The 13481-nt window shown below is 55.6% G+C and overlaps 2 protein-coding genes across 4 annotated transcripts in view; both read left to right on the forward strand.

Moving 5' to 3' along the window:
• The window catches only part of LOC101273992 (keratin, type I cytoskeletal 14), a 111609-nt gene extending 98744 nt beyond the window's left edge, over window positions 1-12865 (forward strand). For all 3 annotated transcript variants that reach the window (XM_049702477.1, XM_049702476.1, XM_049702474.1), the window contains exon 8: window positions 12582-12865. In XM_049702477.1, coding sequence (XP_049558434.1) covers window positions 12582-12850 — 269 coding nt within the window. In that variant the 3' untranslated portion in view covers window positions 12851-12865. The remainder of the gene's footprint in view (window positions 1-12581) is intronic.
• On the forward strand, window positions 6693-11307 carry KRT13 (keratin 13). Its single transcript, XM_004282780.3, has 8 exons — window positions 6693-7265; window positions 8362-8444; window positions 8987-9143; window positions 9331-9492; window positions 9582-9707; window positions 9801-10021; window positions 10618-10640; window positions 10988-11307. Exons 1-8 carry the CDS (start codon window positions 6768-6770, stop codon window positions 11047-11049), a joined length of 1332 nt encoding a protein of 443 aa, XP_004282828.2. The 5' UTR covers window positions 6693-6767; the 3' UTR covers window positions 11050-11307.
• Window positions 12866-13481: the final 616 nt, after the last annotated feature.

The following is a 13481-nucleotide window of genomic DNA, read 5'->3' on the forward strand; positions in this document are numbered from 1 at the left end:
AGGTCAGGCTGATGACTTGTCCAGAGGCCTCGTGGATGGGTAGTAAGCAGCAGGGCTGGGGCTGGGTCCCACACCTGTATGACTCCAAGACCAGGGCTTGTTCTGGGACCCCAGGCCCTGGCTCTTCACAGCTCATTGACAGGACCTTCCTCCTTGCTTCTGGCCTTCACCATATGTACCCCTGAACCTCCCCTCTTTTCCAGCCAGGCACACCTGACCTCCAGAGCGGCTGAGCCAGTTCCCCTCTCTGCCCCCCTGCAAAGCTGGCCCCCATCCCCCCCGAAGCTGTCATCCCCCCCAAAGCACTGAAAGTGCCCAGAGGGAAAAACACCAGCTCCAGGAAGTCCTCCCTGATTTCTCCAAGCTTAAGTCCAAAGCAGTACCAACCCCTATTTGCCCTTCTCTGTCTAAATCCTGCTCCTGCTCTCCAGTCACCAGTCTCCACCTGAGGGCTCATTAGAGCAGCGGTATCCACGCACACCTGATTTGTCGCTTCTGGTTTGGGGCTGTTTCCTTTGGGATTCGTAGCTCCTGATAGAGGGCAGGGAATGAGGAAGTGGAGAGCTCTGGGTGCCATGGCTGGGCTGGGCTCGGGTGAGGATTGTGGGGAGAGGGAGAACCGGTTTCTTTGTTCTGCTGGGAAGAGCAGGTAGGACGTGCCGCTGTTCTCCTTAGAATCAGATCATTTGGGAGGAGGGCCAGGCCCTCTGAGAGGGAGCCCGTAGGTCTCGCTGGGTACAACTCCTCACCCAGCAGCCGTGACTGGAGAGAAGGTGGCATCTGTTCTTTCTGGGGGAGATTTAATCTAGAATGTGTCTCCTGAGTACACACTTTGAGGCCTGATTTCCCTGGGGCCGGAGGAAGGAAACGGAATTTATTAAGTGTCTGCACACTGCCAGGCTCTGGGCAGGACATTCAATGGATGGCATCTCATTTATTCTCCAGACAGCTTTTGAAGCTGTGGGGTCAGACTTCAGAGGCAGTTGTCAGAAGAGGAAACCGAGGGCCAGGGAAGCTCAGTCACTTGAATGAAGCCATAAACTAGGAAACAGTGAAACTGGGTTTGGGACGGTCTCTCTGATTCCAGACCTTTACTTTTTCCCTGGATGCCATAAGGGTGACAGAAGCTGACAACCTCTTCCTTAGAGGGTGTGATGGTCTGAACCCCATTTCTTAACCTCTAGGGGCAGCCTGTTCAAGTGTCACACAGCCATTACAGTCAGAAAGATTGTCGTCACATGCCACCTTGGTCTCTCACGCTGTGGTTCAAGCCCAGAGCACCAGGTTCCACGTCCCCAACATGCTGGGCTCAGCCAGGCTCCTTCTGGGAACTCTCCGACCCCACTGTGGCCAGGCTGCTGCTCGTGCCTCGCCGGCTTCCGGGCCTCTGTTGAGCGGTCTCAGGCCGCCTAAACGGCCACCGAAGAGTCTTCTTTGCTTGCAAAAATAACCACGTCTGCAAAGGTGCAGGGTGGCATGGGGGCTCAGCCCTCATCCAGTGAGCCTTCTCTCCGGGCCAGACCCTGAGGTGTGGGGGTGGGAAGGGGAGGCTGCTTCTATCTCCCCTGAGTTCCCATTCCTGCTCTGCTGGGATTCAGGGACAGGCTAGCAGAGAAGCCCTTGGAACTTGCCAAGTCCCGTCCCCTGTCTGACCGTGGAGTGAGAAGCCCACACCTAGGGATGGCTCATGCCTGGCTGAGCCCTTAAATCATCTTCGGGGGGCAGAGACAGCCCACTTCCTGCCCCTGGATGGAGGTGGGGCTGGGTTTCCAGCCAATCCGGGAAGCAGGCAGCAGGCCTCTCTCCTCCCCACAGAGAGGGCAGCTTTGGGACTAGGGATTAGGGCCCCGGGGTGTGTGCTGTGTTCAGGCTGGCTTTCCCAGAGCAGGCGTGGGGCATGCCCACCCCTCTCTCCCTGAGGACTTTGGTCCCTGTTCTCCTCCGGGTCTCAGTTTCCACATCTTTAAATGGAGGTGTCTGACTGGACGAGCTGATCTCGAGGTTGTCTATGGGCTGCTCTGCGTCCTGGGACCTCAGAAGGAAGCCTGGCCTGTGACAGCAGGGGCTGTGTCTGCTCCCTGCACTGCTGAGTCCTCAGAGGGGTAGCTCAATAAATAGCTGTCGCACGAATGCATGAACTTTCTTCTCTTTTGCTCTTTCTTGCCTTAGACATGGCTCTGGACATTCGCTCATGTCTTGGGTACGTGCCCACCTGGGGGTCACCTGTCCCTCTGTGGGCAGCTGGCGACACGAGGGGAAATAAGGAGGTGGCAGCTTTTCCTATGAGATTTGCAGCTGGGGTGACCCCACTTGATACCATTCCTGCTAGATATTCCTACTCACCTAAAGCCAGCAGACAGTGTGTCTCTGAAACAGCTTCTTGGACGGTTAGCCAGAGCTCCCCTGTGCCAGGAGCAGTATTTGGAGGACAAAGCCCTTATCTTCAGGAAATGTAAGACTGAGTGGGGGAAATAAGACAGGAATGCCACCAACTGTCACATGTCTGGTTGCTGTGGGTGCCGTGCTGGCTGCAGAAACCAGAGAGGGAGGCAAAGCAATGGGCTGGCACTGGATGGAGGAGGCCCAGAAGAATTCTCCGCCGGGTCATCTAACAACGAGAAGCTCGCATTTCCTCACTTGTAACAGGGAGGGAAGAGTAACCTTCCGCCTGCCGGGAGCTCCTGTGGGTCAGGTGCTTCTCAAATACTAACTCCTCTAATGCTTATTTTTCAGTTGCAGTCACCAAGGCACTGAAAGGTTGAGTAACTTTCCCAAGGTCACACAGCCAGTCTGTGGCAGAAGTAGGGTTGAAACAGATCCACCTAATTCAAAGCCTTTGCTGGCGTTTCTGGGGAACCCTGGTGGTATAAAAGGGATTTTAGAAAGCTGATTACGTAGAAACGTGAAGCCCTGAGGCCTTGAGGCTAGGCTGGAGAAGGCTCCTGGGGATTGCTGTGTCAAGCAGGTGTCTCTGAGGGTGGAGGGCTGACAGAGGGCCCGGGTCCACCGTCTGGGGTGGGTCTGCCTTTCACAAGAGACCCCTCCCCTGTGAGGGAGCCTTAGGACCCTTTGGGAGGTGGTCAGCCAGCCTGGGCTCCAGGCCCCCTGGTGTCCAGGGAGAGAGGGAAGGAGGGAGGAGCCTGATCCAAGATTCAAGCAAGGAATGCTGGGCTAGGAGCTGGGGGATGAGGTTGAGGCCTCAACTTTGCAGATGAACAATCTGGTGACTCTGGATAAATTTTTGAGAACTAGAGCCTCAGGGGGCATTGCTGAAGGAAACTTAGAAGCCATTTCAACGTAAGGCCCACGATGAATCACCATAGGTACCCCCACATGTACACCACATGTACAGTGAATCAGTGGTAGAGCTAGAGATCCATGCGAAACTCTTCCTTTCCCGCTGCCCCGGGCCTTGGCATTCTGGGTCTCAGAAATGAAGGAGTTGGATGGGGAATTTCCTAGGACAATTTAGGCTTTGACATTTTGCGTTGAGTAAGTACCCCTACAAGCCCCCGAGCTTTGGAGCTCACATCAGGCCAGACAGGCTGACCATCAGACCAACAGCTGCACAGGCCTAACCACTGTGGGATGCAGGCCCAGCCACCAGCTGGGTCTTGGGTGACAGGAGGCCTGAGAATGGAGAGGGCAAGAGAGAAGGCCCTCTGGATGGGACAGCGCCAACACTGGCCTGAAAGGGATTGACCAGGCAGTAGTTAAGGGCGCAGACCCTAGAGCCAGAGGTTTGAATCTTGGCCCTGTCATACTCAAGTTTGGGCGATGTAGTTAACCTCTCTGGGCCTTCGTTTCCTCATCTGGAAAAAGGATACAATAACAATAGCAGAGTTGTTTCAAGGACCGCTCTACATGCATGTAGAGTGTCTCACACAGTATTCACAAATGTTAGCTAGGGGTGTTTTATTATCTTTTAACACATACAGAATGGAACCCTCAGAGATCAGACACTGAGTTTGCAGCAAGCCTCCAAGACAACAACTGGTGGGGTAGAGAGAGCCAGATGCGTTTATGGGGACCTTGGACGAGTGACTTATCTTCCCTGAACCTCAGCTGCCTCATCTATAAGATGGGGCGAATAAAACCCCTCTCCTGTTATTGTGTGACAACCTGTTAAGCTCAGCTTCCTCTGCAGGGGTCACTCATAACGGGGCTTTCCCTCCCCTTCCCTGGAAATGTTATAGCAGAGGTGATTTTGTCAGAACGCAAAGAAGGAAGCTTTAGACGTGTGGGCAGCGCCTCAGCCCCAGCACTCCGTCCTGCCCCATTTGGACAAGGGCTGGGAGAGGAGAAATGGGGTCCCCAGGATGGGTCTCTACCTAGCTCCCTGCAGTAGCACTGGCATGTGTCCCCCCGCCCCATGGGCCCTGGGGTTCACTTTGGGTCAGAGGAAGGCATTCCCGTGCCAAGGCATCAATACCCTGCTCGGGACGGGTGCAGAGGGGCCGTGCCCTGACCCTGTGAGGGAGGCACGTCCTGGCCACCGCGGGGCTTTGGAGGATCTGTGGTTATTGTTCCTCTAAGAGGCGTTGGCTGAACTTGCTCTTCAGCCCCAGGAGGATTGCCATTCCAGGTCTGGCAGGTTCCATTAATTACCTTCTTGGAGGGCTCCTGCTTTGGGCTGAATCACACGTTTTCAGAGAGAGAGAGCTGAGCCATCAGTTTGGGCAGGAGGGCAGGGCACGGTCAGGGGTCAGCCTGAGTCCCTGGCCTCCCCGTGGTCTTAGAACACCGCAGCCCGGCCTGGCTCTCTCCCTGGCACTGACACCCACTGGGGGAGACGCAGGCCCACTTCCCTACCCATAGAAAACAGAGGCCAAGAAAGCCCTGACCCCGTGCCCTCGTTTCTGGTCTTGCTGAATCAGCGAAGGGGCTTCCAGGACAACCTCAAGCCTGTGTCATCTCACTCCAGCTCCTGGCCTATCCCACCCAGCCCCTCAGGCTGCTGTGGGCGGGCAGCTCCCAGGAGGCCATTCACGGCAACCTTGGCCCCCTTGGTGAGTGGAGGCTTTGAGCCCGAGTCCAGTGTCCTGCACTCTCAGCCCTGGAACCTCTCCTTCTCTCCCGGGCTTCTGAGAGGCCAGCTCAAGGCCCGTTTCTTTTTTCTTTCAGCCTGAGTGGTGAGGCCTCCTCCGCTGGCTTCCTAAGCAGACCCTGAGTTTCAGTCACATCCCAGGCTCCTCGGCAGAGACCCCGGCCCCAGGCTCTGGGTCACATCCTCTATGTGGCCTCTTGTTCAAACACGCACAAGCTGAGGCAGGTGTCACGTGGTTGGGGGGCTAGAAAGAGCCCTGCTCAGTATTACAAGGCTTCCTTTCTGGACGTGGCTATGGCTCTGTGGCTGCAATAATGGAGTAATTAAACCCATGTGCCAGGCTGACCTAGGGCTTTTTGACCTCGACACTACTGACCTTCTGGGCTGGAGAATTCTCTGGGGCAGGGGCTGTCCCGTGCACAGTAGGCTACTTAGCCGCATCTCTGGTGTCTATCCTCCAGATCCCAGTAGCATCCCCCAGTTGTGATAACCAGAATGTCTCCAGACACTATCAAATGTCCCTTGGGGAGCAAAATAGCCCGTGGCTGAGAACATCCGAATTGATCTATGGTGACAGAGTTGGAATTATGGGTATGTTAGGGGCACGGGGTGTATGGGGGGCGATTGACTGGGAAAAGGTGCAATGAGCTTTATGGGGTGCTAGAAATGTTCTGGGTGGTGATTACACAAGTAAACACATGCTTAAATTTTCATACGTGGGTAAAAATGCATTAAGCTGGATGCTAATGGTTTGTCCATTTTACTGTAGGAAAAAATGCCTAAAAAATTGAGCCTAGTGTAGACAGGACCGGACTTGGGTTTCAGTCCTGACTCTGCCCTTGAGGCTCAGTTTCCTCCTGTGTAAAATGGGGATAATAGGAGTACTCACCTTATTGGGCTGTTGCAAAGATTAAATGAGGCAGTCAATATAGATTTCTTAGCCCAGTGCCTGCATATAGTGAGGGATCTCAGGGTGTTAGCTATTATGATGTGCAGGGTCACTTGCTCTTTCTATGCCTCAGTTTCCCCAGCTGAGGGAACTGTGTTGGATGGTCCCTAAGGTCTCTCGCCGCCATGACTTTACCTGATGGTCTTGGAGCCATTTTTTTCTCAGCCTAAAAGCCTTCAAGGTTGCTGATTCTATAGGACCAAGCAAAGTTCGTCCTTGTTGCTGGGAGCACTGGAGTAGATGAAATGCTGAGAAAGACGCAGAACATTCCAGTCAGACCTTTTAGAAACAGGAAGAAGGGAGGCAGAGGGCTGAAGTGACAACACGGGGCCACTTTGCAGCCACCCTTCCTCTGCAGAGGCTCCCTGGCAGACCGGTGCAGCTCAGTCCCGGTTCTAACACTGGGTGGGGCCGATGGGAGTGAGTTTCCTAAGTGGAGAGGTGAGACAGAATTCAGTTTTCAAAGGGTAGTCTCAAGCAGAACACTGTTCCCTCTGAATCATCACTTTTGTTAAGGATTAAGAAAAAAAAAATGCCCCCTCCCCCCATGGCACAACCCACCCTGGAGAACAGAGGTAATGAGCTTGTGGGAAACAGACGTGCAGTTGGCACCAGTCAGAGGGTGGGGAAGGGAGGAGAGAAGATGGGGCAACCGTCCAACCCCCTGGAAGGTGTATAAAAGGCATCCGCTCTGGGGAAGAGCCACAGTCCTCGGCCAGGCCAAGCCAAGATCCTACCGCACCAGCGCTCTCTGCCCATCTCGATCTCACCATGAGCTGTTTCCTGCAGAATTCCTCCGCTAGCTATGGGGGTGGTTCCTGCAAGCTGGGAGGAGGTCGCAGTATCTCTAGCGGCTCAACCCGGTTTTGCTCTGGGGGATCAGCTGGGGGCTTTGGGGGTGGCATAAGCTGCGGCTTTGGTGGAGGGGCTGGTAGTGGTTTGGGTGGAGGCTTTGGAGGTGGCCTTGGAGGTGGCAGCTTTGGTGGGTGTTTTGGTGGTGGCTTTGGTGACTTCGGTGGAGGATATGGTGGTGGCCTTGGCGGCAGCCTCAGTGGTGGCGATGGCGGCCTCCTCTCTGGCAACGAGAAGATCACCATGCAGAACCTCAACAGCCGCCTGGCCTCCTACCTGGAGAAGGTGCGCACCCTGGAGGAGGCCAACGCTGACCTGGAGGTGAAGATCCGCGACTGGCATCTGAAGAAGAGCCCAACCAGCCCGGAGCGGGACTACAGCTCCTACTTCAAGACCATCGAGGACCTCCGGGACAAGGTGAGTCCTTGCAGGTCGAGGAGGGTTCCTCTGGGCAGGGCAGAGACGCAATGGCCAGGAAAAGCAGGGTCCCCAGGGACCAGAAGATGCAGCGTGGGCAGAATTCTTACCCTTTCTTTGGGGGAAAATCTAGTCTTTTACTGCATCTCTCTTCCTGATGGGTTTTCTCAGGCTACGCGTTCTCTCCCATTATTCATTTTTATTGTTCTTACTCATGCCAACATTTTTTTACTGCTTTCCAGTTATGTTATTACTGACTTGATCTCTATAATCCTAACCCACTGGGTCATTTGGAAGCTGTGCTGGGTTATTTGGAAGTTTTCAAAGCCACTAAGAATGGCTAAAACCAACAGAGAAAGGAATGCATGTTCATTCATTGGTTTGGGAACACTATTTTCTAGGGGCCTCCTTTAAACTGGCATTCTCAATTGGCAGCGACCAGGTAGGGGAGATGCAGGCAGAGGCTTAGGCAGTGCTAAGCTGAGATTCTCTCCGTTAAGGCCTGTCCATCACGTTGTGATGCCAGCTTGTTGGAACAGAAATCCATCTGCCTGGGCTGAGTCCCAGCTATATGGGGTGGATTTTAAATGCTTTTGTTTAAATGTCTAACAAAAGTTTAGAAGAGAAATTCAAATGGATGGGGATACTTGTTGGAATTCCACCCTGCTCAGAGGGGAGGCCAGCTCCGGTGATGTTATTATGAACTGTGGGGGGCCAGGCTGATTCTGTCCTGATCTTAAGGAGAAGAAAGGCCCTCCAGACAGCAGCCACGAGAGGTTGCCAGTCTGACGCTGCAGAGACGTGACTAACCACAGATGTTCTTGGTGGGGTTGTTCCCCTGAAATGTACATCCCGATCTTTCCCACCATGACCAGACATAGAATGATGGAGTGACAGAACAAACCAAGGGGACCCGTTGTCCTGTCTCTCACTTTACAGAAGAGGAGCTGAGGCCCAGAGAGAAGTGTCCTGTCCCAGCTCGCAGGGGCAGAGAAGTGGCAGAGTCTGATGGCCACCCGTCCTGCCCGTGTTTTCTCAGTCCTGCTCCCCAAGCTTGTGGACCCTCCAGTGGTTGGTTACCTTCTGTATTTTGCAGATCTTGGCGGCCACCATTGACAACAACCGGATCATTCTGGAGATTGACAACTCCAGGCTGGCTGCCGACGACTTCAGGCTCAAGTGAGTTTATTTCCCTCATTCCCCTTTCCCAGCAGTTACAGTTTTAGACAAATGCTCCTCTGAACAATGTAACCAGAGTATCCCAGGAGTGAAGGTCTTGTGGAAGTAGCAGAGTCCAGTGCAGGGGTAGTGGAGTATCTAATACCATTTCTTCCTTCCTTCCTTCCTTCCTCCCTCCCTCCCTGCCTTCCTTCCTTCCTTTTTTTATTGGAGCAGAGAAAGGTTTATTACAGGGCTAAGTAAGGAGAATGAGTGACTTGTGCTCAAAAACCCAAACTCCTAATACCATTTCTATGTTTTTTGTTTTTTTTTTCCCGCGGTACACGGGCCTCTCACTGCTGTGGCCTCTCCCGTTGCGGAGCACAGGCTCCGGACGTGCAGGCTCAGCGGCTATGGCTCACGGGCCCAGCCGCTCCGCGGCATGTGGGATCTTCCCGGACAGGGGCATGAACCCGTGTCCCCTGCATCGGCAGGCGGACTCTCAACCACTGCGCCACCAGGGAAGCCCTCTATGTTGTTTTTTCAATTTAAAAATCCTTTAGGTATGAGAACGAGCTGGCCCTGCGCCAGAGCGTGGAGGCCGACATCAACGGCCTCCGCAGGGTGCTGGACGAACTGACCCTGATGAAGACCGACCTGGAGATGCAGATTGAGAGCCTGAACGAGGAGCTGGCCTACCTGAAGAAGAACCACGAGGAGGTGAGAGGTGGGCTGTGCTTGCCATGGCTGAATCACCTTCAGGGATGACGGGGAGCCCTCTGCTGCAGCCAGGCTCAGCCCTCCACTGTGGGACCTGGAAGCACTTTCCAGAACATTCCAGTAGCATTCAGAGCCGAGGAGGGCCAGGCTGAGGAACTTCATGCGTCTTCCTTTTCCATCCCTACAGGAGATGAAGGAGCTCAGAAACCAGGTGATCGGCCAGGTCAATGTGGAGATGGACGCCACCCCAGGCATTGACCTAAGCCGCGTGCTGGCAGAGATGAGGGAGCAGTACGAGGCCATGGCGGAGAAGAACCGCCGGGATGCCGAGGAATGGTTCAACAGCAAGGTACCTGGCCCTCTAACCTCGCTGAGCCAGGGGGTGCTCGGGCCCTCCAGCTGGGCTCTTCCATCACCTTGGTCCTGCTTGAATTCCAGAGTGAAGAGCTGGCCAAGGAGGTGTCTTCCAGCACTGCCAGTATCCAGACCAGTAAGACGGAGATCACGGAGCTCAGGCGTACGCTCCAGGGTCTGGAGATCGAGCTGCAGTCCCAGCTGAGCATGGTACACCTGCTGCCCCTGCCCAGCGGCCGCCCCCTCTAGGCCCCTCCCCCTGGCCCGGCTCCCCTCTGACCTTCTCCTCTGCTGCCCCACCAGAAAGCCGGGCTGGAGAGCACGGTGTCGGAGACCGAGTGCCGCTACGCCCTGCAGCTGCAGCAGATCCAGGGCTTCATCAGCAGCATCGAGGCCCAGCTGAGCGAGCTCCGCAGTGAGATGGAGTGCCAGAGCCAGGAGTACAAGACGCTGCTGGACATCAAGGCGCGGCTGGAGCAGGAGATCGCCACCTACCGCAGCCTGCTGGAGGGCCAGGACGCCAAGTAGGTCATGTGGGAAATTGACTGCAGGACCCTGGGCTGTCAGGCCCTTGTGTCTGGGAGGAAAGGACACCCGTCTGAGCTTCAACAGCCTGGACCAGGATCCAGGACCAGAGCTTCCTTCTTGTCTCCTGGCATCAGACTGTAGGGGCATTTCCGTTAACTTTTTAATTCGGGCCTCCAGGTTAGACTGGCAGGACTAGGGACTATGGAGAAGATATCTCATATTGGAAAAGTATTAGCTTGGATTCAGGGCAGCCCAGCAGAGCTGTTAAAATAGAGATTTAATTGCCTTCAGACTACCTGCAGGGATCCGGCCATCCTTGTGGGATCAAGGGAGGGGTAAGGGGTCGAGTGCAGCACAGGAAGGACAAAACACCCAGCAAATGCCTAACAATATCCCCTCCTGAGGCTTCCCAGACAGACAGCACAGGCCTGGGAGTCACCTGACGCTGCTGCTCTGTGGGCTGGGGGCACAGCTGGGAAAAGAGCCCAACTCAGGGGCTCAAAGTGATGATCTGAGAGACTCCATCTGAGGACAGGTAGGCGGCTGTCCTCAGTTGCCTTCCGCTCATGGCTGCCTCTCTCCTTTCTTCCAGGCTTCCCGGCTTCCCCGCAGGAGGTAAGGAAATAACCTAGTGGGAGAGGTGATGAGGCTCCTGCTTACGGCCCTGTGGGCGGGCTGGGCGGCAGTGCTGGGTTCCCCAGTGTAGGGAGCGGGGAATGGTACTGGAGCGGAAGTGGTCACCTGCTCCTCTGTTTTCCTTTCAAAATAGGTGGCTCTGTCCCCACAGCCCCACAGACGGGGCTGTCATGGAGGGAGTCCCCCAGACAATAACACAGAATCCCCATCAACTACCCACCACGCCACCAGACTGACTAGGGGTTTGGGGCCCTCCTGGGGGGCCTGAGCTGGCCTGAGCTGGGTCTTCTCCAGCCTGAAGTTCTTTTGCCTCTTCCATTGCCCAGGAACCATCTCTACTAGCAGCACCACCTCCACTCGCCGCATTTCAGAAAAAACTAGGCCTTAAATCTGCCGGGCAGCCCCTCGCTGTCTTCAGTGCCCAGAGGAGAGAGCTGACGGTTCCCTGCAGGAGCAAAGGAGGGACTGCAGGACCCGAGGCTCGGCCACTCCACTCTCGGCCCACACCCTCCCAAGGGCAGCCACTCCCCGCCCTTGTCTCTGGGTCTGCTTCCTCTTCCCCCTGACCTGCCTCCTCTGATTCCTCAGCTTCTCTACTAAAAAGAAAAGCCAATTCAATAAAGTTTCCCACTTTCTTGCAAATGTATTTTTGATTCTGGCTTGGTTTTTGAGGGTGGTACCCCCTGACTGGGGGCGGTGGGGGGAGGTGGGTGGGTGAGGTCGGGCTGAACGGCCCACCCTGACGAGGCCCGGCCCAGAGAGCTCCCAGATGGGAGGGACACAAGGCACCCGGGCCGACCGTCAGCCACGGGGTCGATAATGACAAACACAGGGCCACAGGTGGTTCACGGGCGATGGTGCCCTGCAAACATGGACATGCGGGAAAGAGGTACAGAGGGCTTGCAGCAGAATGCAAGGGGCTAGTGCGGGGCTGGTGTGGGGAGAAAGAGGCCTAGGACAATTACTCCAGCCCCAGCTACTGCCTTCCTGCTTTCTGCGGAGACAGCTTCCTTTGGGCACCCTCACCTGCAGTCCCCCCACCCCTCTGCTTGCCCCAAGGTCCTGCCATTCCAAGCCACTCAGTGACCAGACGCACGACTCAAGGAGTGACCTCAGCCTGAGCTGATGGTGACCCTCCTCCCCACCTCCCCTCTGGACCCCTGTTCCCCCTGCTTCTCTGGACATCCCAGCTTACACGTGCAGCCTCCTCCGGCTCTGCTTACTCCTCACGGGGACGGGTCCCCTGGATTCTGACGTAGGCAGTCTTCTCTTTTGCTTCTTCTCCCCGCCCCTCCTTGGGCCATCTGGGACATATCCATGGTCACAATTACCAGTATGTCCTGATGACTCTCCGTCGAGGTCGCTCTCCTCTGTTCCAGTCTCACATGCACAAATGAGCCGGCCATCACCTCCTCAGATCCACTCATCTGAAGGAGCATCCCTCCTTCTCCCAGATCTGGGCCTTCCTGGTCCTCCATCCCAGAGGACCCAGGAATCCACGCCAGGAGCCTTGGTTCCTCTTGGTTCTGTCTCTCCTTCACCCCCCTCACAAGTCCGTCCCGTAGATGCTCATGTCCTCAATGTCTTAACTTGCTGGGCAGGTTGCCATGGCCTCCGTGGCCTCCCTGGCCTCCCTGCCTCCAGTTTGAGCTTCCCCTTTATCCGTGCTTCACATGCCAGCCAGGGCCATTGCTGGAAACGGAAAGCCCTCCCGGCTTAGAGGTGCTGCAAAAGCTCCCCACAGGCCACTGAGGAAAGTCCTCACCATCCAAGAGGCCACCGGGGTCCGGCTACTTACGGCCTATCTCTGGCCCTAATTCTACACTGGCTTCTCCCCGCCCACCCAGAGGTCCTGCCACTCCAAACTGTTCTCAGTGAGCCAGCCACATGGCTGGACCCCTCCGGCCCTTGTTCAATGAGTGACCTCCGTTCGATCTGAGCTTCCTCTAGCTTCCTCTCCTGTTCTCTTTGTTTTTTTGGAGACCACCAGATTTTTATTCAACACTCTGACTGAGATGGACACCCCCTCCTCTGCGGCACCCAGAGAGAGTGGGGTGCACTCAGGTGTTGGCACACCTGTGCCCTCCTGCCCAGGTATCGACCGTAGACCGTGTGTGCTGAGGGAGCCGGGCTGTGTCCAGCCGACTGCTGGGGCTTGGCCAGTGCTTATTGAGGGGAGACACCAGTGAATGAACTGGGGGAGTGCCCCTCGGATGCCATCTGAGTTTTGTCACGGGGTGGTAGGCCAGAGGGTAGGGGGGTTCTGCCACTCTTGCCCATTCCCTGCCCCTTCCTCATTTCCCCTCCCCCTCCCGCCCCCCTGTCCGCATCGTCGCTGCCCTCCTTCATCCTTCTCCACCCCAAGCCTGCCTGGGCACTGGGCAGTTGGTTTAGTCCACAGTGGTCGCTCAGAAGTGACCCGCCCAGCGTGCTTAGCCAGGGGAAAGGTGTCACCGTCCACTCATCCCAGATCCCACCCCCACTGAGGAACGAGGTGTGGCTCAGTTGTCATCCACATGCCCAGAGCTGTGCTAGGAGCTCAGAGATCAAAGACAAAGAGGACATGACCTCCACTCCCAAACCCGGTTACTTTTTGTTAATCTATTTCATCAGCAGCTGTTAATTGAGCGCACCGTGTATCAGACACTATATTGGATCCTGGAGAGAAAGAAATGTGCCAAAACTCAGCCTCTCTCTTTAGGGAGTTCACGGACTGGCGGGCGGCAGGAGGTGACACCCGCAACGATAACTTACTGCCATCTTCAAAGCTCAGTTCAGGGTTCACATTCTGCCACAGATCTCTGCTCTTTCCCTACCACT

Source organism: Orcinus orca, chromosome 19, assembly GCF_937001465.1.
Source record: "Orcinus orca chromosome 19, mOrcOrc1.1, whole genome shotgun sequence".
NCBI lineage: Eukaryota > Metazoa > Chordata > Mammalia > Artiodactyla > Delphinidae > Orcinus > Orcinus orca.